General features: G+C 40.2%; 1 protein-coding gene across 1 annotated transcript in view; it reads right to left on the reverse strand.

Annotated features, from left to right (window-relative positions):
- The window catches only part of TP53BP2 (tumor protein p53 binding protein 2), a 48,370-nt gene that overhangs the window by 4,980 nt on the left and 16,483 nt on the right, over positions 1-26,907 (reverse strand). The window contains exons 2-16 of the mRNA XM_067292909.1: positions 24,650-24,797; positions 19,565-19,678; positions 17,242-17,321; positions 16,104-16,205; positions 13,067-13,241; positions 11,594-11,775; positions 11,017-11,181; positions 10,361-10,598; positions 8,438-8,566; positions 7,909-8,045; positions 6,606-7,095; positions 5,454-6,235; positions 3,411-3,548; positions 2,667-2,800; positions 1,314-1,480 (exon numbers count right to left, since the gene is read on the reverse strand). Of these exons, the coding sequence (XP_067149010.1) occupies positions 1,314-1,480; positions 2,667-2,800; positions 3,411-3,548; positions 5,454-6,235; positions 6,606-7,095; positions 7,909-8,045; positions 8,438-8,566; positions 10,361-10,598; positions 11,017-11,181; positions 11,594-11,775; positions 13,067-13,241; positions 16,104-16,205; positions 17,242-17,321; positions 19,565-19,678; positions 24,650-24,797 (3,181 nt within the window). The remainder of the gene's footprint in view (positions 1-1,313; positions 1,481-2,666; positions 2,801-3,410; positions 3,549-5,453; positions 6,236-6,605; positions 7,096-7,908; positions 8,046-8,437; positions 8,567-10,360; positions 10,599-11,016; positions 11,182-11,593; positions 11,776-13,066; positions 13,242-16,103; positions 16,206-17,241; positions 17,322-19,564; positions 19,679-24,649; positions 24,798-26,907) is intronic.

A 26,907-nucleotide genomic window follows, 5' to 3' on the forward strand; every position in this document is an offset into this window, starting at 1 on the left:
TTTATATACACACACACACACACACATATATATATATATATATGACTTAAGTGAGATCAAAAAAGACCCCACAGACAAAAAGAATGTGTTTCTTCACAGTGTGCCTAGTTAAGTCATGTGTTTCCTTCCCACGGGAGGCTGCTTATATGAATTTAAGAATTAGACAAATTTCTGAAAGAAATTTCTCAAGGCCCATTAAACACATGACTGTGTCTGACTCATGCCAGAGTGTTAAAAAAAATAATAATAAAATAAATAAATAATCAGCAAAAAAACTGATTAAGTATTACTATTTTTAACTTAGTCCTATAATATTCCTTGGGCATTTGCTGTTGATTACCACCACTGGAGTCTGGATACAAAACTGGATGGAACTTGACTTAGTGCACAGATTCAGGTGCTAGTCAGACAGGCTCCCTCCTTTCCTAAGGAAACCTGTATGTTTGGCACCAAGAGATACAGTCTTCAAGCGTAGTGAGGACAGCTGGGCAGACTGCTTTGAAATATGCTGGCTGAGCAGCTTACAGAAATTCATACTGCTCAGACCTCCCACGTTGCACAAAAAGAAAAAGGCTGTATTTTCACTGCTATTACTCCAGCCTCTTACAGAGAGATGACAGTCCAGCTGATAGGTGCCTACGCAGCAAGAACTACATACAAAACATAAAAAAAATAATCTAATATTCTCACTGATTTAATACTCATCATATCCTGGAGAGAATTCAGTCTCTCTATTAAAAAAAAAAAAAGTTTCCTTGTAGCCTTAAATTTTATTCATATAGTAAGTTAAATGGGGGATTTCTTTATAAATGTCAGAGAATAAAAATGCCAAAAAGTCAAATTCAGTGCTTACAAACCTCTGTTAAGGCAGAAACTTGGCAATACCTTTCCTGATTCTGAAGATTCATCTTAGGAAGCATTCCTCATTTAAAGACACTAAGTAGCGTGTGTGAACTGCCTACTGAGAGATCCACACCACCTCTGTGCATAAAGTAGTACTTACCTGGGAAGATTCACCCAGTCATTGTCTCAAACGAATGCATTCCCTGATGCATGTGCTCAGTTCATTTCAAGGTTTTTAGTGCAGAGGAAAATTGCATTACTCAAATCGCCTCTACAGGTTCAGCAGCTATGAAAGCTAGTTCCAGATGGACCTCACCCTCGCAGCAAGCTGGCTAAAAACCCTCTCTCTCCAAGAGGAACTTGAGGCATGGGCAAAAGTATGCACAAGTTACCACTCCCCATCCAAAAACATACTGAAAAGTCCCAGGTGAGTCCCTAGCATGCTCCAGAACTCAGCTGTCATCACCTACCATACAGGAACTGGGAGCACTGGGTGTAGCCTTCCTCCATTTCTTCACACTTGTCTGCAGCCGTTTGCATGTCGCTGTAGGTCATAGCAAATACAGCTGCACCAGACTCCACCAGGAACTTGCACACCTGCACGTTATTGCAAGATGCTGCACAGTGTAAGGGGGTCCTGCAGGCCAAGAAGAAAGAGAAGACAAATGACTTTTGCTGTTCACAGCAGTGCTTACAGACTCCTTGGGGCAAACCACTTTTATGCATGCCCTCCAGCAATCAGTATGGCATCACTGAAGGCTTCCCACCAGAAGCGGTTAACCCAGGCTGTCAAGAACAATTGTTTTTCACAGATAGCAGGAGTTACCTGGAGCCCTGAAGTTGGGTTTCCATATGGATCTCTAGTCATACTACCCTTTTCTAATCCATCAAAACTTTAAGAACATTCATCATTGCAATAGAAACCACCTCAGAAATACTCCCGACATGATGCCTCTTACAACCTAGCCAATGAGCTTCAAGATCTGACTTGGGAAACAAGTACAGGTAACTGGAGTAACTACAGCTGGGGGATGACAAGCATCTTTACTCGCAACCTTGGGCCTTAGGCATTTTTGTTAGAGGCAGAAATACAACAGTAAGCGACAGTCCTCCCATAGCCCTTTAACCAACAAGCTCCCCTGGCATCCTTTAAGAAGGATTTGTAATCCAGTATCAGTTAAAAGTCTGGTTTGGGGTGTGTGTCAGGAGGGTGTTATTTAATTATCTGAGTACTGGACATAAAATTGAGAAGAGTTTGCATTGCTAGAAACTGCCCAGAGCATGTGTAAGCTGTACGCTATCGCACTTGGAGGGGACACTGGGAATTTCAGCAAACAGTTCATCATGTATAAATTGCCTTATATATATATGCCTAATATCTCAAAGAAATAAGAGATTTCCTGACAGCTGCATCCACCCCACCAGGCCTGAAATACACACCTTTTTTTTTTTTTTTTTTTTTTTTTTTTTAAAGAAGAAGAAATATTAGTACAGATTTGCCTATTTTCTCCTCTGTACGTTCTCATATGACACCCCACTGAGAACTGCTGCTGTGCTATTGTGGAAAAGACATCACCAGCTCTGCAGGTGCAAACACAACTCTAAAGCTCCTTTTTTTCTACGAAGGCCTCCCCTGATGCTGCAGAAGTCAAATCCAGGAGTCAACCCCAGGAGCTGAGAGCTTCATGGAGCCTTCTGTCATGACAGGCAAAAAGCTGGCTGGGCAATCCAGCACTGACGCTCCCATCAGAGGAATTCGTGGCAGCCCCCAAGCAGCAGTTCTCCTGCAGTGAACATTCACAGATAACTAAAGAAAGTCTTACCATCCATCGCTATCTGCAGCATTCACGTTCACACCAAATTGTACCAGGAACTTAACTATTTCTGTGTGCCCGGCACACACAGCGTTGTGAAGTGCAGTAATCCCTTCATCATTGGGCATACTAGGATCTTCAACCTATTCAATCAAAAAAGGAAAGATTCACATTCTGACGAAGCTCTCTTCAATTAACATCTCTACATGTAGGAAAATTAGTTGTCTTATTCTGAAATATAATTTTGAGCCATATTTCTATAAAGAATACAAGCAACAGGGAGAAAACTACAGTAGTAACAAATCTCACAAGAAGATTCACATGTGAGGCTGCAGCCTCCTTTTAACAGTGAGAACATAAAGAAAATCAGAGAAATATTTATAGTATCTTGGTAACTTAGTAGAAGCATTTATAACAAGTCCCACATATATGTATTTTGTTTACAGTTAAATAGGTGAGTTTTGCTTGTCAAATACTTTGCTAACATGCTAGATAAGGAGGGAAATGCTACATAAGAAATGGAAAAAGTATCCTACAAATTTCCAGTCTTGATGCTAAAAATCCAAAGTGGATGTAATAGCTAAAATGAGCTTCCAAGTGGCCATTTCTGTTCGGATTTCTTTCCTCCTCAGAGATGGATCTAGGCTGTGTGCTATTATTGTAGTCTCTCATCCCAGTCCCGAGCAGCTTAGCTTTGACTTTCCAGTTTGAACTGGGATTGCTACTCCTTCTCTTACAAGATAGAATTTGTACCTCATAAATGATTCTCTGCACAAGGTCAAACTCCCCCTCCAAAGATGAATCCAGAAGCAATGCGAGGGGATTGAATTTCACCCTCATTCCATGTGCAATTCTCTCAGAGCCAGTTTTACGCAAGTTTGTCCTCTTCCCCTGCGAAAAAGTAACACAAGTTACAGGTATTTTTTGCTGGGAAAACAAGAATACAAAGTTGTTGATTTAAGGATAACAACAGAAGTGACCAGTTAAGGCAGTTTTATATGAAATTTAAACTATTCATACTATTTTCTACCATTTCCCCCCCACAGTAGGAATACAGCAAATTAGGAACACTGTGAAAGATCTTTGCCTACATCTTAGGCAAAGGTCACTGTTCAGCTCAAAAACAGAAATCATCTTGATCAAATGCATCAAAATCATGAAACTCCCAAATTTCTAAAGGAGAGAAACATGAATGCAAATGTTTGTATTCAGATTATTTTAGCACTGATTCTTACAGCTATCACACAAACCATGAAACTTAGGACTCCATGAAGTACATAATTTTGTTTTTTTTAAGCGTAGATGTTAAGTTCCTAACGTTTTGCTAAGTTTAGCAGAGTTATTAACAGGAATAAACACTGTTATGGAAAATGGTCTCCATAAGTTATTCTATACTTGGTTCTACATTCTTAAGATGTTCACAGTGATACTAGAAACAAAGTGTTTCTATAGCTCCATTTTCACTCAGCTCTTTCCTGTAGAGAATGTGCATACATTAAACCAGCACTCTCCCCAGCTGGCTGTGCAGCAGTAATAAACACTATTCATAAGGCTATGCAAATTTCTGACAGATGTCCAAGCAAAGATGAATAGAAATGACTCATGTTTTGCAAGAGCAAACATGTGAAGATAAGCTATAGAAGAAGAGATTCCCAGAAAATACTCTTTCACCTGTTGATTTATACATAATACCACAAGAACAGGCTTTTTAGCACAGCCCAAGTATTTAAATATGAATCAAGAAGTTGGGCTGGTTTCTTCTCATCACCAAATTATTACAAAACCATCCAGAACCGAGTTCTTACAATTTAGGAAATCCTAGCACTCAAGTTGCCTTGTAAAAGGGAGCAAGGACAAAGTCTTAAGAACACAAAGAAAAACACGCAATGACTAGTCCATGCAGAAATTACAGGGGTAAAAAGCAGGCTAAAGCATTTAACTCCTCTGCCCTGAAGTGGCGGGGTCGGGGGGGAGAGGCGAAACCACACTTTCGTACATCAGCTTATTAAAATTCTATTTGTGATCCGTTTTAATGGAACTCTTCAAGGAACTGAAAACAGCAGGTATTTCTGTTCTACAACTGTGAGATAACACCATACCACATGAACAGATACAGACTTCCAAAATAAACATCAAGACAGTAAAGTGGTGCCTATCCTTAGCCCAAAGGGACTCTGTTTTGATGCAACTTTAATTTGACATGAGTCAGTTCTCAAGTTCCAAAGAAAAATTTAGAAAACACTTCAGTAAAGGAAGTGTAAGCAGTTGGCATCTACAAAGGAGTTATCAGAGTGGAGACTAGAAAAGGCTCTGTTCCTCCATATTTTTCAAACAATGCTCTTCCAAATGAACAAATATGACCAGGGATTAAGATAATTAGCTTCCATCTCATGTCAACTATAGCGGCAAATACTCCTGAAATTTGCATCTGTGCCTCAAAAACCAGTTTTATCACTCCTATGAAAGAATTAAATTTGGATGAAGTAGGCAGACTTCTATAAGGAATGCATTTTACAGCCCTGAAGAGTTTTAGTATTTGTGTATCAAACTCCATTTAAAACTTTTCATTACTGCCATTTGTTTTAGAAACAACAGAGACTTTTCATTACTGTCATTCATTTAGGAGATAACAGTATCAAACAAATAGAACGGATACCTACAGAGAGACTTCCATCCTACTTGTGCAACTACTCTCCCATATCCACTCAACGATCTCTACAATACGATGCAGGGGTCTACCTGCAGTACTTGAAGTTACTTATTCACAGGGTGCTCAAGTTGTAGGCTAATACTTACCGGAGGCAGGGAAAACTGTCCAGTAACTTCAGGAGGCCGCATATTGAATGAGTCCTCTCCCAAACTTTCTGGTTCCCCTGACGGATATGGAGGTGGTGGGTACGGAGGGTACTCCTCCATGTATACTTCCAATGGCAGCGAAGCCTCTAGGCTTGGTTCTTCCATTTTGGGTTGCATGAGTTCATCACTGTCTGACGTTCCTTCGGGTACAGTGTCCAAAGCTGCTGAGGGCAGAAGAACTTCGTTCTGATCTGCTGGTGTGTTTTCTGCTTCCTCAGCTATGGCTGGTTCCGGTGTGGAAGAAGCTGTTTCTTTTTCTGATTCTGCACTTAAGTAAGGATTTGGGATTTCCGTTGGGCTTTCAGGACTGGTAGCTGATGTGGTCTGCTTGGAGGAATGTGATGGAGTTGAGATAGTCTCCATGGCAGCCAGAGTGGTCCTCTGATACAACAGCTTCTGAATATTAGGCCCATTAGGTCCTTCTGGCTCAGTAATGGAGCTACGTTTCTTCAGTGGTCTGGGTGCATTGGACAGCTTTTTCCGTAGTGCTTCCAAATCAGCATCACTTTGATTGCGGTATGGATTGGACAAGAAAGGCAACAATTTGGTTGGGCTAAGGGGACGGGGAATTCGCTCCGTTTCATGATTCTCATGAGTGGTGGCTGTTGCTTCCATTTCAGGCTCCGGACTGCCTGGCTTGCCTTGGAGGTTTGAGTAGACGTTCTCCGCCTGCGGCAGCTGAGTCTGTGCACCAGCGCCTGCCATCACAGGCTTGCCATACACTAGAGAGCAGTTCAGAGAAGTGGTGGGGAAAAACAATTGTGAATATTTGATCGACAAACCTCACAAGAATGTGCAACCCGATTCACTTATCTAGGGCAAAGAGGCAGAATACTAGAATCGACTGAACAGAACCGAACTGCTAACCAGGTTTACCATTATCACTTAGTTATTTTGCAAACATAAGACAGATATTCTGCACTTTTGGTTAGGACACAAATACACAATTTGCAAGAACCACCTAAGATTCTTACAGCTCCTCTAACCCACTTATTTAACCAAGAGCAACTTTGCATGCACAGATCAGGTGGAATGTACATCTATCCCGAGATTTTATGAAGAGAAAAGAGTGGTAGAGTGCCACATGCTTACTGCTTGGGAAGTGCGGTCCTCTGGTCTGTGCCCTTGTCAAAGCACTTTGCACTGCCTGCTGGAAGTTCTTCCCAGGAGTCTGCTGTTGCGTATACATGCTATAAATTGAACTAGCAGCCACAGTTTGAGGCTTTCGGAATGGTGGAAGTGAGGTCTCTTTGGACGGCTGAGGGGTAAAAGGCCTCACAGCTGCTGCTGGGGGACTCTCCTGTTTGGATGAGGGAAGAATTTGGTCCTGGCCCGAGGAAGGACCTGCCGGAGGGACAGAGATTCTTTGCTGTATCTGCTGGGAAGCATGGGAGGGCTGCTGTGCCACTGGTTTTTGTTTGTTCCCCATAGTTACTACAGCCAACGGCAGCTTCTGTGGGTTTCCATCCAGCTTAGTATCAGAAGGTGGCAGATGATTAGCTTGACCAAAGTAAGGCAAGTTTATCTGTTTTGGTTTAGTGGGGACTGGTGGTGGTACTTTTGTTACATTTTTATTGGCCGTCTGAAAGACAAAGAAAGACTTAAATCAAGATTAAACTGCAAAATAGGTTTTAGAGATCCGCTGGGAAGGACCAGAGGCCCCCAAAGATGACACAGTATCTAACAATTGTACTATTTCTGCAATGCTGTTTACAATCTCATTTAGTAAGCATGAAAAGATTTCTTGAAACATTTTATCATCACAGTTATTTATAGTACCAAACTTCGAACTTGTTCCCCTTAATTCCTTCTGTAACAGCTATGTTTGAAACAAATGATGGGTGTGCACAGTAATTCTCTAAAGGTAGCTGAGATTAGAGTCTGTAGGTAAGACACTTGTTTTCCAGTGGAGCACTTGATATCTCTCCAGTTTTTCTATGTTACTTTGCCCCTCCACCCAATCAAATCACGCGTTTGTGCCAAGATTTAGGTGGGAAGTCTTGTTGCAATCAAGCATCTGAAGGATACCACTGAATTAAACAGTAGAACAGGTGCCTAAATGATTTTAAAAGCCCCACACAAATGCTTCTGTATATGTAAACTTTGAAAAAATACACACACACACTAGACCAAGTAACCCAGCCATTTGTATGTAATCAATCAATACACAGGTTTCCACCACAGCAAGTAGAGGGAAGGATTTTGAATTTTTGAACTGACATTAAAAGCCTAAAAAACTTTTTTTTCCTTAAAAGTATTATCTTAAAAGAAAACCTAGGTACTTTTCAAAGAGCTTCTCAATAGCAGTATTTATAAAGCTGTGCAGTAATCCCTGTCAAATGGGACGCAGGAAAACTAGATAAAGTTTGGAGTTGAGCGCATGTTTCCTGCATACCTGTGCTTCTCGCAAAAGATCCTCGCTGCTCTGGTTCTTTCTCAGTGTGCCCAGCCCAGCAGACTGGTCCACAGAATCAAACATTGAAAATGGACGCACTTTCTTCTCTTTGTCTCGCAGAAAACTTTCTCCTTCAGCTGGTGTTAGAGAAAGGAAGATTTAAAAACAAATAAATAAATAAATAAATAAGACAACAAAATTGCAGGAATAAGGGCCCTTCTCTGTGTAGTAAAAGAGACAGCTCATATAGGAGATGCTTTTTGTATGCATCCTATCCTTGCATTAAGGACCCAAGGGCATGTTGAATGCTGGATCTTGCAAATTAAGCAGCATGTTTGCAGGCATTAGTCTCCACCACCTGAAATAAGGCATTTTTGAAAATCCCACCACTAACACACCAAAGCCTGTAAGGCAATATTAGGGGTTTTTTGTCTGCTCAAATGTATTCCATGCATTAACATTTCGGGAAACAGTTGTCATTAACTTGATTTTCCACATTTTAAAATTAACCAAACACATAAGAACTTACCTTGTCCTTCACTGATCACAATCCCTTTTGCTGAAGTCAAGGCTGGTCCTTGACTAATGAGATTGTCTGCATTTGAACTACTCCAGTCAGGGGCAGGTGGGGAAGGTTTTGAACTGGGGACCACAGAACCTAGGAGACAGCAAGTGGTACAGGACAATCTAAAATCGCGTTTTACTGACTTATTCATTCAGGGCGGGGGAAGGTTTGTTTGTTTTTCCAGACATCAGGTCTGGACAGTATACAAGCATCATATGCAGGTTAGCTGCTGTAAGCCCTATCACTTAAAAGAATTTAAAAAAAATTTTTTTTTAATAATGAGAATGCAAAACCAAGGTTAGAAACAACTACGAAAGCAGCACACACTGCATGTGTCTGCATTTTTAGGCATTCAGACAAGAAGCCTCTCTAGAATAACTTCTTTCTAGTTAGTATGGAACTTCCCTTGGCTAGTAGAGTCAGTAGAAGTGATAGGATGGTAAGAAGGGATCAGGAAGAGGTAACATGCACTAAAATAAATAAATACACACACACACACACACACACACACACACACACACACACACGACGCATTAAAGCGGAAATAAATCCAGACAGTGATATCCAAAACAGCAGATAAATCATCTGTATGTTCAATATGCACATGGGCACTGAATTAGAGCTGATCTTTACATTCAAGAAGTAGATATCAAGTCTGCTTCAAAAACAACTGAGTCAATGCTTGCAACTTGTTATTAGTTTAAACATTTTACCAAATTCTCTCTACTAAATTATCTATTACAATATGTGATATCCAGTTCAAACACTAACGATGAGCAGCAGGAAGAAAATTTGTCCTGCTGAAGTACCATACATCCCTCTAGGAAATCAGAGGTTTTGCCAAAATGCTAGAAGTAAGGAGTGGTGTTTTAGTTCATCAAATAGCACACCACCATACATTCCTATAACATTTGGAATTCATATGGATCAGAGCTAAAATTCCACTCTAGTAGTTTTAGTATCTACAAACCAGACAAAACGAAGCAAGTCCTCCCTTCTCCAGTAGGGTGAACGACACTTGCACTATTTTTGTGCAAAGGCTACTTCATATACACCTGTCACTACTGTAGAGGTGGAAGGAAGATATAAAAGAAACAATTATTCTACAAGCTCAGCCTCTGTTTTCCCTTTGGGGAAGATCTAAGCTTCTCTTATCTCCCAGTGGAAAGGGGAGCCTTTTGCTCCCAAGAAAGTGAGGAAGAGATCTTCACATCTCTCCAGTTTCTCCAAACCTTTTCCTTCACTGAGCCAAACCGTATCTCATCAGAGAAAGGCACAGAAAGAAGCAAGCAAACCTCCATTAATACTCTAAGCAGGAGAGGCCAAGCCTCCTGTCAGGTCTTGGACCTAGGTCTCTCCATGGCCACACACCACTAACATGTCAGCAAGTTTATTGCTATTTCTGTGCTACAATCGGTTGCCCCCTTTATATTATTTCTCAGAATGTTGGTTAATTCTTTACATGTGTCATTTCCAAAATACATGACCAAAAAACTTGGCTTTGTTAGGTTTTTTTTGTTTGGTTGGTTGGTTGTTTTTTTTTTTTTTTAAGTCCTGCCACCAGGTTGTGTGCTAGAACAGCTAGCTGTTAGAAACTTGAACAGTGTTGTGTAGTGTTTAGGAGTATAAAGAAGGATCACTAATTTACAGAAGAATCCTCCCATACTCTATTCCTTGCAACAATTCAAATTACTCATTAAGAGGATTATTTAATTTATAACACACTGAATGCTATAACCTCAGTGCTTAGAAGATATATTCACTGCAAGAACTGTCAGATCCTAAGACTGACATCTCAAATAGCATTTTGTTAAAAAGAAAATTCAGTGTTGGTAGATTAGAACAAAACAAAACAGTTCTGGAGAAGGATTACTAATTGCAAGTTACCTGCAGGAACTTTAGCTTGTGAACTGCTCCCAGCTCTCATGTTGGGCAGAGTTTGTGTTTTTAGTGGACCATCAGGTACCTGCAGAGCTTGTGTCCCATCTGAAAATGCTGGTTTCACCAAAAGTTCAGGTCTGGAAGTGATACGTGGCATAGTAGAGGACTGGATATAAGGACCTACTGCTGCCACTCGACTTGGAGCAGAAGCCACCGGCTGGGGTAAATTCCCATCTGAAGAAACCTTAAGAAATAAAACAAAAAAAAAAAAGAATGTTTTGCTGCAGCATCCATCCATCCAAAGAGTTTGAACCAGAAGTCAAGAAGGATAAAACAACAGAAAAGTGATATTCCAGTATCAAAAATGAAGCTTTTTAGGCTTTAATGGATATTAACATGCTATAATAATAATAATGAAAAAAATTATCTGAAAAAAATTCCAAGACAGCATAAGAAGAGGCCATAAGATTTGCCCATAAAGTAGGTTAACACTAATGTATCATGAAGAATACTTTAATAATACAAGACTTCCACCACATATAGATAAAGATGACCAGTGTAGCATCTGAACAGCCTTCCCCACAAGCAAATCTTCACCTCAGACCATAGGGGCCACAAATGAAGCAAGATTATTTTTTTGTTATTAAATATCCAGCACTTACTGGTACATTCTCTTTCTGTTGCAGAGCTGCCTTCTTCTTCCACAGGCGCTCTCGCAGCTCATTAACACGCTTATCCATGACTGCCACCTCCGAGTTGCGCTTGTTTAAACACTCCCTCTGTTGCTGCAGCTTGGCATTCTGCTCCTGGTTCAGTTTGTTCCTCAACTGAATAAATTCACAATGGGGGGGGTGGGGGAAGGAGAGGGAGGAAAACAACAGCAACAAAAAAATCAAAACAAATCAACTTTCAGGACAGGGCATAGGAAACAGTAGCAAAGAGAAAACTCTTCTTAAAAGGTCATGTTGTGCTTGCAAACTCGGATTATTTTCTCCTTTTCTCCGGAGCAAAGGTCGATTATTGTCCAAATTTTGCTAAAGGAGAAGGTATATACACCGAATGCTCCTTCCACCTTTTACCTTGAGCACGACACAACTAATACTCCATGCTCACTACTTGGACGGCTACGCAGCTCTGTCTGGAATAAGAACGGCGGGATTTCTTTGCAGCAAGGCGAGCAGCAATCCAACCAACTTCCAGCCAGTAGAGTTTTGGTTCCCAAGCCAGCTTTGCCGTTACCTGCAGCTCCTTGTACAGGCGGTCGAGCTCGGCTACAGCCGACTGGTTGTCGTGGTAACCATCAATCCGGCCGTTCTTCAGCATCTCCAGTTGCCTGGTGAGCTCCTCTACCTTCGACACAGCCAGCACCAGCTCGCGCTGCTTTTGCTGGAACAAACTGTTCATCTGTTCGATCTCCTCCACTAGAGAGGACGAGAGAGCACAATAGCAGCGCTGAGAAGCGGCCCGGCGCGGGCTGCCTCCAGGGCGGCCGTTAAGGGGGCCGAGCGTGTCCGCAGCCCTGCCGAGCCGCTCCGGCTCCCGGTGCCGGGGGGGGGGGAAGAAAGGGAAAAAAGAAGAACATTTTTGACTACTTGAATGAAGTAAAAAAGCAGAAATAGGGAAACAAGCAAAAATATATTTATCAGGCTGAATTTCATCTGTAAAAACCTAGATTTCACATAATGCTGAATTCCACAGAGGATACCCATTCAACCACAAGGCATATTTATGGTATTAAAAACTCTGAATTTGGGGATTAAAAATGCTGAATCCCAAAGTTTAAGGAACCAGTGGGAGTTCAAGCAAGTGCCAAGACCAGACATACCAAGGCACAGGCAGGGATAGATACACGCGCTCCAAGATCTGAACACTTTGCCGTATATATTACTCTACTGTCCTTCCATTCTTTTAAATGGACATTTCTTTTGTGCAATACAACCCAATGGATAATTCATTTTCCCTAGAGAAAAATATTCTTGCTTTATCTGTAAAGCACCACACTGTTTTATTAAGGTTTAAAAAAAGAAGTATGTTTTCATATGAGCGCTACTGGAAATGACAAGTTTTTTTATGGTAGGTAGAGAGGGAGGAGAAAGAGAGAAACAGGAAAAAAATCTGTTTTGACATGAAGCCTGAAACAAGTATTTAATACTGAATAATCAGCTGGCTGAACTACAAGCACCCAAATATTACTGTAGCAAGCTGGACACTAGTCCGATTTCTGTAATTAAAAAGAAAATACACAGCCACTTTGGTCATTAAGTTACCTCTTGCATAAGAGGCAATACGGATACCCCGCCAAGCAGCACACACGGCTTTGTTACAGGCCAAGAGAAGAGTAACAGTGTAGGGTATTAGCACTGAGGATGGAAAAAGCTACTGTGGCAAACAAAGGTATTTAAGGGAGAAACATTTAAGTAAGGAAACAACCTACACTGAAATAAAAGAGCACACACATTAGGCTCAAAACACACAGTGAAAATATATTTTCTTATTTTATGTTAGAATATTCCAAAAGTGCATTTTCCTCTAGGTCATTCAGAGCTTCTTTTGGTAAATACAAGATGCAAAAATTAACACTTCTTGGAATTCTGGAAATATCTCCACTGAAACATTTAAATCACCACAAATTTAGAGTTCCAAAACCGATGCTTTATGAAAAAAAAATAAAAATAAAAAAAAATAGGCTGCTTTCCCCCACTAGGAACTCACCTAGTTTCCCATTGCTGAGTCTCTTCTGCTCCACATGGCCTTTCAGTGCTCTGACTTTCTTAAGTTTGGCTTCCTGATTCTCAGCAATTTCTTTCAGCCGCTTAAGTTTTTCCTGCTCAGCAGCTTGCTGTTGCTGTCGCTGATCTTGCTGTTTCAAGAATTTCAGACGCTGTTCCTGCAGTTAAGACAAGGAACTTTTTTTTTTTTTCTTTTTTTAAAAGGGAGCTTATGGCAAGGTACTGACAGATAAAGTCTCAAAATTTAAAAGCAGTCATAGCAGCTCTGATCAACAGTTGCTTTAGCCCAGTATCCTGACTTCCCAAAGTGTCAACAGAAGTCTCTGAGAATAGGGCAAGCGCATACTGATACTGTCCCAATATAACCATCCAGGCACCACTGTTCTGTAGCGCAAGGACCTACTGGCATAGAGATGGCATCCATGTCTAACAGCCCTTAATACATTTTCCTTCCAAGAAATTGTTCAAAAACTTTAAGCCTTAGAAAAACATTAACATTTGTCTTCAATGTTCCAAAACCTCATTTGCCCGTTCCATTTAACCACTACTTAGTTCTTGAGTTGCAAGAGCTAATAATTGTTTCCTCTCTGCCTTCTCTGTGCTGCTCGTACTTTATAGATCTCTATCTTATGCCACATTTTAATTTTTTCCAGCATGAAATATAGCCTATTTAGAAACAGAAAGTAATCCATATATTCTTCATCATTTTTGTCATTCTTTGTCCTTTTTCTGGTTTTGCTATACATCCTTGAGATGGGGGAAATCACTGCACATCACAGTTCTGAGATCGGATCTTTTTAGGTAATGCTCACTGCTATCACAACACAGAAGAATTCAAGAAATAGGGAAACCTTCACAACCAAGATGAAAAGCTTAAGGCTCACGACTGACCTGACTCCATTTATACAGCAAACGTTGTCTTAGTGAAGAGGATCCATTTGCCTCTTCAAGAGTATAACAGTAGGATGCTGCAGCATCAGTCTCTACACAGATCTCTACAGCTTAGATATAAAAGGAACCACTAGATTATCTGCAGCAACTTCCTTTAAGTCATTGGCCATTACACATGACTTCCAGTTCTGGAGATGATAGTTTCTTCCAGTAGTAGGAGAACTACTAAGGCTTTCCCAAGCACTCAATCAAAGAGTAACAGCCAAAACTACCACAGGTTACTAATATTAGAGCTGAACGTTTCCTCCAAAAAAAAATCATCAGCCACATTTGGAAATGTGGACTCTTGTGAACTTGATTGAAAAAGAAAGGGCAAAAAGCAAGCCTGCTTTCTGGAGAAAAACTAAGCAGCACCTGCAGTGCATGCACAAGTTTAGAGTCAATCACATACTGGAGAATGTCAAAAATAGACATTATAGCCTATGCCTAGAAAGCAAGTGTATATTTTCCCCTCAGAATCTATTTTTAATATTGCATCTGGTTTCAGAAGGCAGGAAAGAGGCAACAGAAGGCCTCTTTTTGGAGCAGACTGGCCTTCCTAGATACCCTTGCAGAGAGGCATCTTAAATGAAAGAAATTCTTCTGTAAGACACCCATCAGGCAACTCTTGTGCAAACCACAGGCAAAGGACATCTACTTGATGGGAGGTCATCCAGATTCAAATGTAAAAACTTTTCCCTCCTCCCAATCTTGTATGACTCCCTTTACAGAAAGTATGCATAACATTCCTATTTCTGGTTTTATTGACAGTGACCACAGTGTTATTGCTATTTATTAAGACTTATAGATCTATTACCATCACTTGTGAGTGAATAGCCAGGAGTTAAAAAAAGGTTGGATTTATCTTTGATATGAAACACTGACCTCACAGCTGAAACTGAGAAGAGGGCAATATCCTGCCTGGGCAGAATAGGCATAAACTTTGCTACTAAACTTCAAGTGAATACTCTAATCACTTGGTCAATTCAAAACTGACTAATTTCTCACATTTATATTTCCATGTTTTTCATATCAATTTTTACCATAGAACAGAAATAAAGTTTTACGGGCTATTTTTAATTGGCCACAGTGGGCCATTGTACCACTTTGCAGTTGCCACACAACCATTACAAAACCATGGTTTGAATGACTTAGCTTTCAAAAAACATATCTCAGCAAAGGCACCAAACCAGATGCTAAATAAAGGGGCAAAAATATACTTTCTGTAAAGGGAGCCATACAAGACTGGGGGGGGGGGGGTGGAGTTTATACATTTGATCTTGAAAGGAGAGCGAGAAAGGTCTTCTGACAGAGGAAGAGCAGCAGGACAGGAGTCGCAGAACAGCCTCCTTCCCCAGTAAAGGGTTCTCTGAAGGGCCAGGGACTCAGCCCTTCAGACAGCTGCACACGCTTCCAGATGGGTTGGCGTTTAAAGATTCTCTGCCAACAGTGACATTTTCAGTGGTATTTTCAAGAGCAGGAGGTAGCAAGAATGCCCAAGTCGAAAATGAAGTCCAAGCTACAAATTCCACAGGTGTGTTTAGAATATTTTTTTCCCCTAATCAATTCAGGAGCACCCCAAGTGCTATCACTAGCTTTTCTGTTATTGTTCAGCATGCATTCTGTAAATCACCCTCCTAGTGACTTCTATCACATACATGCCATCTTTTCCAGATGGCTGTCCAAGAAAACCAGACACACTGAACTCTATCCAGAAAAAGCAAGATATCATTACGCGACAGTATTACATCCAGAAACAAAAGCATTGCTCAGTGATGAAACCAGTGAATGGCTGGTCACCATACAGAATGCAAACAGGGTTGGCACAGCCACCAGGATGAATTACAATATTAATGCTATGTGCTCTACCCTTTTAGTAACCTGTATGGTCACTTATCACTGGCATTATTTTAATGTTTTGCTATTGGATATTTATATAGGTTGACTTTCAAATTTAAAAAGAGGGAGCCAAAGAAAGGGAGGACTGTGTTTATAAGAAGGGGAAAAAACTAGTCCCCAGCCCTCCCTCTTCCTCACGTGACTCTTCCGACCTTTGTTCCTGGCCGTAAACAATCTCATTCCAAACCCACCTTGTTAGCCAGCATTTGCTGTTGAGCCTCAATTTGTTGCTGCTGGCGTGATGCCATCTCCTGAAGTTCAGCCAGTGTCATATCCATTCTTGGAGCACTGACCTGCCAATGAAAATCCAAAGCATGCTAATTCCAGAATTATTGATTTGGCAAATGTGCAATTCAACAGAGCTAATGCAGGCAACTATAATTAAAGTCTTATAAAATATATATACATATATATACACACACACACACAATCTGTATACATACATATATACACACCATAACTAAGTATCTAATAAAATAATTGTAAAGATATGGCATATTTATAAGTTAAAAGAATAAACACCTGGAAGGTTGTGCACATGCTCACCCCAAACCAGCCACACACATAAGTATACATTTCTAAATACATTAACATTTCAAGAGAAATCCCAGCAGTGCTTTTCAAAGGGGCTTTTCAGAGCCCTTTATAATTAAGCTCAGCATGAATGAGCTTTGCCTGATTAAGCTCAGCACGTTGTGGGATGGATCTCTGTTTGTAGGGATATCATTGCAATTCAAAGCACTTCAACATAAGTTGAAGAAAATGGAAAGTTTAAATGTAGTGAAAAATCAAAGGCAGCACTGTCATTATATTAGTTATCTGTTCACATCTTTCCTAAATCTAGATTCAATCTTACATCCATAATTTATTCTTTGGCCAGAAGATACAATGACAACGGATTTGATTCTGAGACGCTAACTGGTCTCAACTCAAAACCTGGAAGTAAGGCAGACCACTTCTCTGACAAAACTGAAGATAAAAATAACCAGTAAACTGAAGGAAAAGGGGAGACAATTCTTGGATGGGAGTAGAGGAGGGAAAGATGCTGAATTTACTGCTTGGAGATCACTCATGAAAACTCAGCACTACCTTTCCCAACCTTTTTCCACCCAAATAGTTATCACATAAACATGGGTTATGGCAGCTATTCTCTGGATATCTTAGAGAGATCTTAAGAACTGAAAGCAAGGGCAATATTAAAGCGGCTTTGTGACAACTCTAGAGCAGTCATTAGAAATCGCTCCAATATCGCCTCTTGCTTTCCAGGCTGGGATTTGCACCAGGATCTCCATGGAAATAGCTGCACTGGCTGTTTCACCAAGCACTTACTCCGTTCTCTATTCTTCGATCACCAGGCACTTTCACCCCATTCCTTTTTAAGGCTGGATCTTGAGACCTTTGCCCACTCCCTGGATAGAAATACAGGATAGTCAAAGATGGTAACATATTTTAGGATTTTTCTTATCCCTTTAGACATAACATTCAATAGGAAGGAGAAAGAATACAGTCATTTTCTGTTTAGAATCTGAACATCTGTTCTTCCCGTGTTCTTATCACTAAGATAAGCTTAATGGAAGACACAAGATATTTTTTCTGAAGAGGCTGCTATTCAACAGGCTGGGTAGTCTTGTCTACTGTGGAAAGGATTACAAAGTATCCTTTACTTTGCTTCTAATCAAGAAAGAAAAAGTCATCAATATTCATGTAGGAGTCACACTTACTAAATGACAAGACAGCCTTGATAAAATTTCATTCTATTACAATGAATAACAAAGCTTCCCTTTCAGTTCATAATTTTACTCAATGACAGTGTATGAATTATGACTTCATGAAAAAAGTTCAATGGCTCGTGAACAAGCTTGGATATATAAGTAAATTTGTCTCTACTTCCTGAAAGAAACTTTATCTGAGTGAGGTCAACATTTATTTTAGAATATAAGACTGATTAAAAAAAAAAAAAAAAAAAAAAAAAAAACAGACAAACAGGAAAAACTTTAACCAACAGTAGGTTGTTTCAATATTTTCCCTTGGTCAACAGGCTCTTGGTAAGCTTGCATTACAGATGCACAATTATAAAACTGTGTCCCCTCTTAAATGACACAAAAGTATCTAGGTAATTCACAGAGAGACATTTGGACCAAATAGAGTGCCTTAAAACGAGCATCTAGAAGTCCTGATGTGCCTTTGTCAACTGTCTCACTGAGAATATGAATACCAATAGTTAAAGGTTAATCACCTATCACGAAAGACGCATCATTTAATCTATAGCTGATTATTTGCACACAGCGTAAAGTTTAACACCACAAAAACGTTTTCTTCCTGACAGTTAGTCTGACAGTAAAGATGCTACTTAACTAGAATCCCACTTAAATGTTTCCATCAAATTATGTACAAATGGTGTTCAGGTGCCAAACACCAAGCTAACTCATCTCCCTGTAAGACACATGCACTATAGGATGCAGCCATCTCTATTAGCTTTTTCCCATTACCATGAAACCTATTTCAAGAATATGCTCCTGAAAGACTAATAAATACCACAGAGCTCCTACCTATTCATTTGCTCCTCCTCAAACAGACTGTTTAGCTAAGTTATGGCCAATAAAGTGTCAATAAACCTTCTGCTATGAGCACTGAGTACCCTGGACTTGAAAAATTACATCCTGACAACTAAACTGCATGATAAGATCCTTAGCAGATAAAAGCGGTACAGCTTTAACTTTTCATAAACTCATTCTATCATCATTACACAATTCACATGTCAAGATATGCTTAACCATTTTGTAATACACTGGATACAACACTGCTTAACACAAATGCAGTATTTTTAAGACAGAGGAAGATTACAGAAAACCAAAATAAGAAAAGGGGAGACAGAAGAACCCAATAGATTGATTTAAAGGCAAATGTCTTAAGGATTCTGCTGAAGAGATTAATATGGAATGCATGGGAAAACCCTGCAAAGCAAAAACAAAAAAAAAAGTTCTGGGAAGAACATACAGAATCATGTTCTTTAGATTAACAATACAGTGATATTACATTTTCAGAGAGTCAGAGACTTGATTTTTTTAAATTCCATTACTAATATAAATGTGTAGACTATGGAAGAAATAGGGAAGACCTCTATCTTTTGCCAAATACACTAAGTTTATTGCCCCTAGTAAAATATCATCCAGGTGAAACATACTAAGCTCACATAATAAGTTACATTACTGGACAACAGTTTGGCTACTAGATTTTAAAAAAGAGATTATATATTCCTTATTAGGAGGCCACCAAAGACTTCTAGATATTTAGCTCTGGCTTATCTATTCAACATGCGATGGCATTGGATGCTGTAGTGATGACAAACTCTGGAAAAGCTGCAAAAGTTTCAATGGATTTAATGCTCCCAGGTCTGGCAAGTGAGGATGGAGTCTCCGTTAAAGTGAACAATAGTTCAAAGAAGAGTACTTAGCTATCATGCTTTTCTGTTACTAGCATTCTCTAGTCATAAGAAAATGTCTAGTGAAACCAAAAAAAAAAAAAGGGGCTGCAACACCGTAGTGACTACCAACATTAATATGTTATATATGCAATCTGGTTCATTAACCTTGGGGAATGAAATTAAACTTAACTTACATAGACAAATTAACCAGCTGAGATCAACACCTACCTGCTTCCCGACAAGGAGAGCGTTCGTGTCGAAGAAAGAAACGAACCTCACTTCTCTGCATCCCAAAGCGCTGCAGAATATCCAGCATCCGTTCATTATCAGCTACGGGACGTTCTGAAAAGGTAAAAAGCCAGGCCCAAGTTGGCTTTTACATCCCTGTGAAGCCAAGACACGTACAAAGACAAACCAAACCAAAATCTGTTGTCTGTCGCTTGAACTCCTGCTACCACTCGGACGCAGTATGTGTGCCTAACCCTTGCCCTCAACCAAGGCATTTTTACCTTTCCCTTAGAAGCAAGGAGGGGTACACAGTGCTTCTTTGAAAGTGAACAAACACCTCTGAAAAGCAGATACAACCCTTTAAAAGTCTTGCCCCAAAGCCAGAACCTGGGGTACTATCACAGCCCAAGGTGCAGCAAACAGGCAATTTAGAGCTTTTGCCACCAGTGCCCTAATATCATATTTGCAAATCATCTGAGTCACTCACCACTGCAGGAATAAAACCAGTGTACGTTTTGCTCCACTTCTGTGGTACCTCAGACAAACTTACTTCTTAGTGGTTCCCCTCTCCCCAAGAACTCCTCTGTCCTAATTCCTACACAGAACTCTATTTCCTATTCCAACGAGAATCGGGATGGGAGAGATGCAAAAAGAAGCTATCGGAGAAGAAGAATTCTTAATGTCTGCTAAAGGATGTGATCACGTGCTTGACTGCAGCCCTTGCAGTCAGACTCAGGATGAACCACAAAATATTCTGAAGAGGCTCCTATGCAATACCTAGTGGGCCTGATCCTCAGCCACTCTAAGCCATCACAGCTCCTTTCCACTTCACGTGTTCTCCTACAGTTCGTATCAGCTATAGATCTGGCCCATTATCTTGGGCAGCAAATTTGATGAAAATTAGATTACATGCGTTTTGAAAGCCATATTTCTAATAATCCTCGTAAAGGCCAACTATTTTGGATTCATGGCTCAAAAGAAAGAAAGATGAGACAATAGAAGTTACTCCAGCAAGAACTTGCCCTTCTTTTCAGACAGTTAAGATTAAGTTTCTTAAAGAGTTATATGCACGAGTTTCACGGAATTCAGTTTTCCTGCTCTTGTTCCAAAGATCAGGATTCAGTGTCGCATCTCTAATTTTTAAGCCTTACTCAGTGCCTTTTGATATTACAAAAATCTAGTAGGAATCTACATATACCACCTTCATTTCCCAGTACTCCTCCTCTTCTGTATGACCGTTCCTCCAAATTTTCCACACTTCATAGCTGGGCATTCATAGACAGGATATAATTAGAATTATTTATGGGCCTTTAAATCTTCACATAAAAGCAACTCCTTTTGTTATTCTCAATATTTTACCATACATTTTTATGCCTCTGTTGAAAGTGATGGCAATTATGCAGTCAAGATATTATAGTAAGTCAAGTCAAGTATATGTAGTCAAGATACTGTCAAAAGATATTATGACAGTATCTGAAACTCATGATCAGGTTAGGGTCCATTTGCACTGGGTACCAGAGAAACAAAAATTATTCCTGGCCTGGGAAATAAGAAAAGCAGACAAAGAGTGAAATTAAGTATCACCACTTCTGTATTAGTTCCATTTGGCCCAATATCAGTTTTGCTGGTTATTTCATTATTTAGACAAGAATAAAAAAGAAAGAAAGAAATCAGAGTACTTCATTCATATTCAACAGAGACTCTTTCAAAGCAACTATTTTAATATGGAATAATCATTTCAGGGAAAAAGTGTTGGCGTTAAGTATAAATGTTTTCAGTTTCATAGGAAGAGGAGCCACTAACATACATTTTCAGCATGTGAAAAGCTTTTTCAACATAAAAGGGTTTCTTTAAAAGAAAATGCTGCAGCTGTGCTGAAGCAATCTAGGAAGGAAAATTTCTGGAGTCACTGTCAAAAGAGATTAGCTTTACAGAATAAGCAAGTAGGTCACTGTTACAGAAAAAGCAGTCTCTCGGCAGCTACTTGTCTAGACAGCTAAAAAAGCTCTTCATCTGCTAAACCCTAATTCAAAAAAAAACAACAAAAAAAAAAACAGTACTATTGTCAGATTTCCATCTTATAGAACATACAGCAGGCTTATGAGCCAGATTTCTAGCAGCCAGGCAATGCTTCTGCCGAAGCTCTATCATCAAGGGAGATGCCCTTTACACAAAGATGCTGTCAGTACCTCTCAGTGACTTCAAAGGAAGGTCAAAAAGATTTTCCAATACCAAACAAAACTACACTTGAAAAGCTCTAGAAGAAAAGACAAGCTATCAGACTTCACCATTTTGTTCTCTATCTCTGTTTGAAAAAGATAAAAAATAAATTGTATACACAAACACACTTTTTGACTGCTTTCCCTGGTCAAGGCATTCATTTAACAGAAGGAATTCTGGTGACAATAAGAAGATCAAGAAAGTTTGTCCTGAGATGCCTCAAATTTCAAGCAAACCTGGGAAGCCAAGGAGAGCAGTCAAACTGCCCCCTTCAGGGAGCACAGTGCCTCAAGTTTGCTTCCGACAATCCTTCAAAGCACATTTAATAAGGTCTGACAACAGAAGCTAAAATTCCTGCACAAGGGTCAGTAAAGGAAAGAGAGACAAGTTATCTAAGAAGAATCTCAATAACTTAAGTCTGAGAACTAATTTTTAAACATACATCTTACAGCTTTTGTTTCTATCCCAGAAGGAAGGCTGGCATGCTTCATGTTTATTTTAAAATAAATTAAACTTCTTTTAAAATTAATTAAACTTAAAAAACACAAAACCCACAAGAGGTATCTTGGCAAAACAAGACTGTACTTTACTGACAACTAAAATGAAGTTACATAAAGCTAAGTGTATTTCTCCCCAAAGAATAAGCCCAAAATATACATGAAAACTTATTTTGCAAATGGTTGCTACTGGATGTTGCACAGACTGCTTAGGACAGGATATACTTTATCCAAAGCAACCCGCATATATTGTGCCCTGTACCTAAGTCTTCTAATCTCGCATGATTTGAAACTACTGCATTTTATGTTACTGAATACAATTTCAAACTATAGGCAATTTGGCGCACACACCAGTGCTTGTATTTAAAAGCATATTATTAGTAAATATGAGAGGATCAGTGAAGGGAAGAAGAGTAATTTTGTTTCTAAAACAAGTGTCAATGCTTTTGCTGTACAAACAGACTGTAGATATTGACTTTTTTTGTCTTACGATGACAGCTCTGCAAGCAACATTTAGGTACCTGTTCTCGTGGCATCTCAAGAAGTCTTTGCCAAGACTCTCAGAAGAGAGTCACCGTTTCACTTTATGTTTCTGCATTCAGATTATTTTCTTACATCTCTTCCTAGAGCACTGCAGAGACTGACAACTTGATTTTATAAATAAAACTCATTCTATTAGATGGTTCCACTTACCCAGAAGTGCCCTTTTTTGGCTTAACAGGACCACTTGCACACTAGAGCATTGGCTAACTGCTCGCCTCTGGTGCGGGGGCTCTTCCTCGATATAAGGACAAACACACTGCCACTTCCAGCATACTCTACGCAAACACCTTAAAAGCCAATCAAGAATCTGGGTTCAGGGAAACCAAGGAGGGGAACTGCCCAGGCTTTAGCAGGGTCCAACTCTGGTAATTACAGGAGGGCCTCATCCCTTAGCATCACAACCTGTGCTATGTAACAGGGAGCAGGGCTAAGGCTAATGATTAATTCAGTAGTTAAAGCTATAAAAAACACCAAAACCCTTATTTTACTTGTCTATCACTCCAGACTTTGGTATTGTGTTGATTTAGATGGAGCAGGATGGAGATATACAGTAAAAATTCTTTCCTAAATGATTTCTTTTTGCACTGGATCAGTGACTTCATTACCATTTATAAATAAAACATGCTTTATTTTTCTAAGGAGAAGAAAAAAATTTTTTCTACTGTATTTTTAAGCCTTAGAAGCATCAGAAATATTACTTTATGTCAGAAGGGACTAAAATCAACAGACCAGACTCAAGTATCTCATGGTATTAAACACCTATGCAGCTCATCAAGGACTTCTTTAAATGGGTGCGAGCCTGACCCAAGAGTAGAGAGAAACAGTAACACAGGTTCTTATTATCCTTTTTTTTTTTTGATATATATAATTTTGTTGAAGCTTCTCCAGATAGCTGAATCAATTACTTTTTCTTTCTTTTTTTTTTTTTTTTTTTTCCTCCTCTTCATGGCTTAAAATTCACTCAGTGATTAATCTTTATTACATCTCTGGATGGCTACCAGATGTAATGAATAGTATGGAGACAGAAAATAGTCAGGAGTCCCTTCTCATTTAAGGGATGAAAAGTTCATCATAATTTAGCTGCTGATTCACTTATTGACACACTCCTCGGTTCCAGCAGGGCACTGCAAGCCAGACTTGCACTTCCAGGACAAAACTAGCAAGGACACTGTGGGCGGGGAAAGCCACAATCCACCACATACATAAAACCCTCTTCTACAAGCTTAAAAGACAGAAACTACTCTTGCTGTCCTCCGTCTTGTCTCATTCCTCCCCAACCTCCACAGGTCGTCTTTAAATACTTTCTATCAGATAACTTATGCTATTTACTGTAACACTCCCTCCCCTCACAAACTCAAATTTGGCCAAATTAACACTTTCCTGAACAACAGAGGTGTAATCAGAAAAAATTTTCCATTGCTATTGCAGTTGAAAATGGTGGTGGGATTTAGGAGAAGATTCTGCCTGCTTGTCACAGGATTACTGATACGTGATCACTTAAAAAACAGCATTGGGGATCCTCTCCACTGAGGGGAGAAGGGGAAGAAAGAAAAAGCACCTCACATTCTCCAAAGACTCATCTGAGTAAATCAGAGAAGGGGTTGCACATGCAAAGGAACATCTGAATGCCCAACTTTACTTCTTTTGCTTTTGGCCAGTTTGTGTTTGCACGTGTCTGTGTGCACATGCGTTATTATATAGCATTTCTGATGAAGAGACTAACAAAAGGCAGAAAGCCTCTGGGAAAGGACCATGCCTGCCAGGTCTCTGGCACACCACGTTAAACAGTGAGCATCCAGTAACTCGCAAGGTACATCCAACATACCTGAGCCACACCACACTTCAGCCAGGTGGCACTCGCTCTCGCCAGGCTCTTTACACAGCTCCACCACATCCCTGCAGGTCGTTTCTGGGGTGACCGGCACCTCGGTGAAGTGCTGCTCGTTGTTACTAAGGTACACTGTCAGAAACATCTGAAAAAGACAACGGCAGCAGCACACAGTTACTTTATAACACCAAACCACACTGCACATCCAGGTCAACCCTCTCGTTAAACACGTTACTTGCAACAAAATAGTACCACTCATTATTAACCTTGGCGCATACAGGATTTCGAAGCAAAACCAAGTTCCCTTTTAAGGTACAAGCAAGTGAAGTGGAAGTAATTTTCTGCTCACCTAAATTATGCTGTTGGTGGGAGGGGGCGGGGTGGGGTGCTGTTTTTAATCTGGAGCTGCTGCTCCTTACTGCTCTCTCGGGGTGATGTGTCACAACTCCCTGCCTCACTACACCTACAAACTGCCAACATTTGACGCAGGAGGAGAGAGAGTCATCTACAATTCAAAAATATTCTTAATCGTGGAAAACAAAGGCAAATTACATCTGCAGAAAGACTGGAACCTACTACGTAGGAAGTGACAGCGGAAACACATAATTTACACTTCCATAACACTCTTCATTGGAAGGTTTCTTTGAAACATGAGTTGACTTGCTATGCCCTTAAATATTCCCAGTTTGAATACCAGGTTCCCCAAAAATGCAGTTAACAGGAAAGCAATGAAGTTTCACTTGGCTTCCTCTTCACACCTGTAGAAGGATCCTTGATCTTCGATTATTCCATCTAAACACGTTCCACCACTAGCTGTTGTTCTTGCTCCTATCTCTCCCACCACAACTAGAAAACGTGCATTTTAAAAATTAGTAGCCTTACTTTGACCTTTGATGAGAAGTGTTGATGACTACTGCCTCTGAAAACCAGTTACTTTGCAGTACGCTATTAAACTGCCAAAGTTTAGGACCTAGCTAAAAATTAGTGTTTATTTTCTTCTGAGACCTACTCTGAACTTCAGTATCAACTGGCTGCCCGATGGACAGTTTCCAGCATCATAAAAATCAGCCAAATGCCTCCACCAAGCAATGCCTCCAGCAAGCCTTCCAAACTATAGAAGCTGCAGCAAAATGTTACAGAATTCAGTCTTTTCCGGATGCCTGGAAAACCTATTTTTGTAGGAAAAGACTCAAATGTAGTGTTAGAGAATTCCTGCCTGTCCTCACTTTAAAAGAGGGTAAAAGAGGTAGCACATCTTTATGAACAACAGTTCAAAGGTCAAAAAAAGTCCAAGTCAAACAAGGCAAGAGACGTATAAATACCCTTCTAATTTGAAAGCAAAAGTCATCAAGGCAAGCATTATTTCTCTAATTTTGTGTGAATACTTCAGGCTGAATCACCTTTGATGCAACTGCAAAGTGAAATTTAGCCCATTGTTTCACGATGTTACGAATCCCCTGCCCTCCACTGCAGTATAAATGCACATATGTTCACTTGCTAAAGTCTTCAAAGCTTTTCCAGGGGTCTTTCAAATGCCAAGGTTCCCTATGCTCCAGCAAGAGAGGCTGCCTTTATTCTTTTAACAGTTTCTTCAAAAACACTCTATGTTCAAAATGCCTTGTTATACAGAGTATAAGTATTTGCCCCACTTTAGGCAGTATAAACATGTCACAACAGCATCTCAGCCCCAGGGATGGCACCAGATTTGGTACCATCACTATCTAGAGCTTCTGGTCTCTACTTTTGCACTGCTCTCCGAGACAACGTTTTCTGATAAACGCCTAAATACCCTCTGGAAGTAGTCACATAGCGGGAAAAAGTCTGCAGAAAAAGAGCTCAAAACCCCTGTAATCCTTAAGAAGTTCTTGTAAGGAGGGGAATTAGGAGTAGAGAGAACATGTTAAATGCCAAGGCGGCAGTAAAATTCACATTCCTAACCAACCGAGGCCAGCAAGTCAGAATGGGGGCAGCAAGGCAGATGGCACGGAACACCCAGCGCTGGCAGGTTTTCAGCTGTATTTGGGGCCGTCACTCTCCGGCAGGAGCATCCTGCATGTATCACCTGCACGCAGCCAGGTTCACAGCCGCTCACCCACGCACTTTTGGGAATTTGTTTTCGTGCTGCTCACTCCGCGGTATGTTTTTTTTGTGCGGGCCTGAGCTGGACTGCAGGCGTTCGGGTAGGCACAGCTTACCACATACACTTATTATAGAGAAGCCCGGTGCAATTGCTGTGCTGTTTACAAGACAGTGCA

This window comes from Apteryx mantelli, chromosome 3 (assembly GCF_036417845.1).
Source record: "Apteryx mantelli isolate bAptMan1 chromosome 3, bAptMan1.hap1, whole genome shotgun sequence".
Lineage (NCBI taxonomy): Eukaryota > Metazoa > Chordata > Aves > Apterygiformes > Apterygidae > Apteryx > Apteryx mantelli.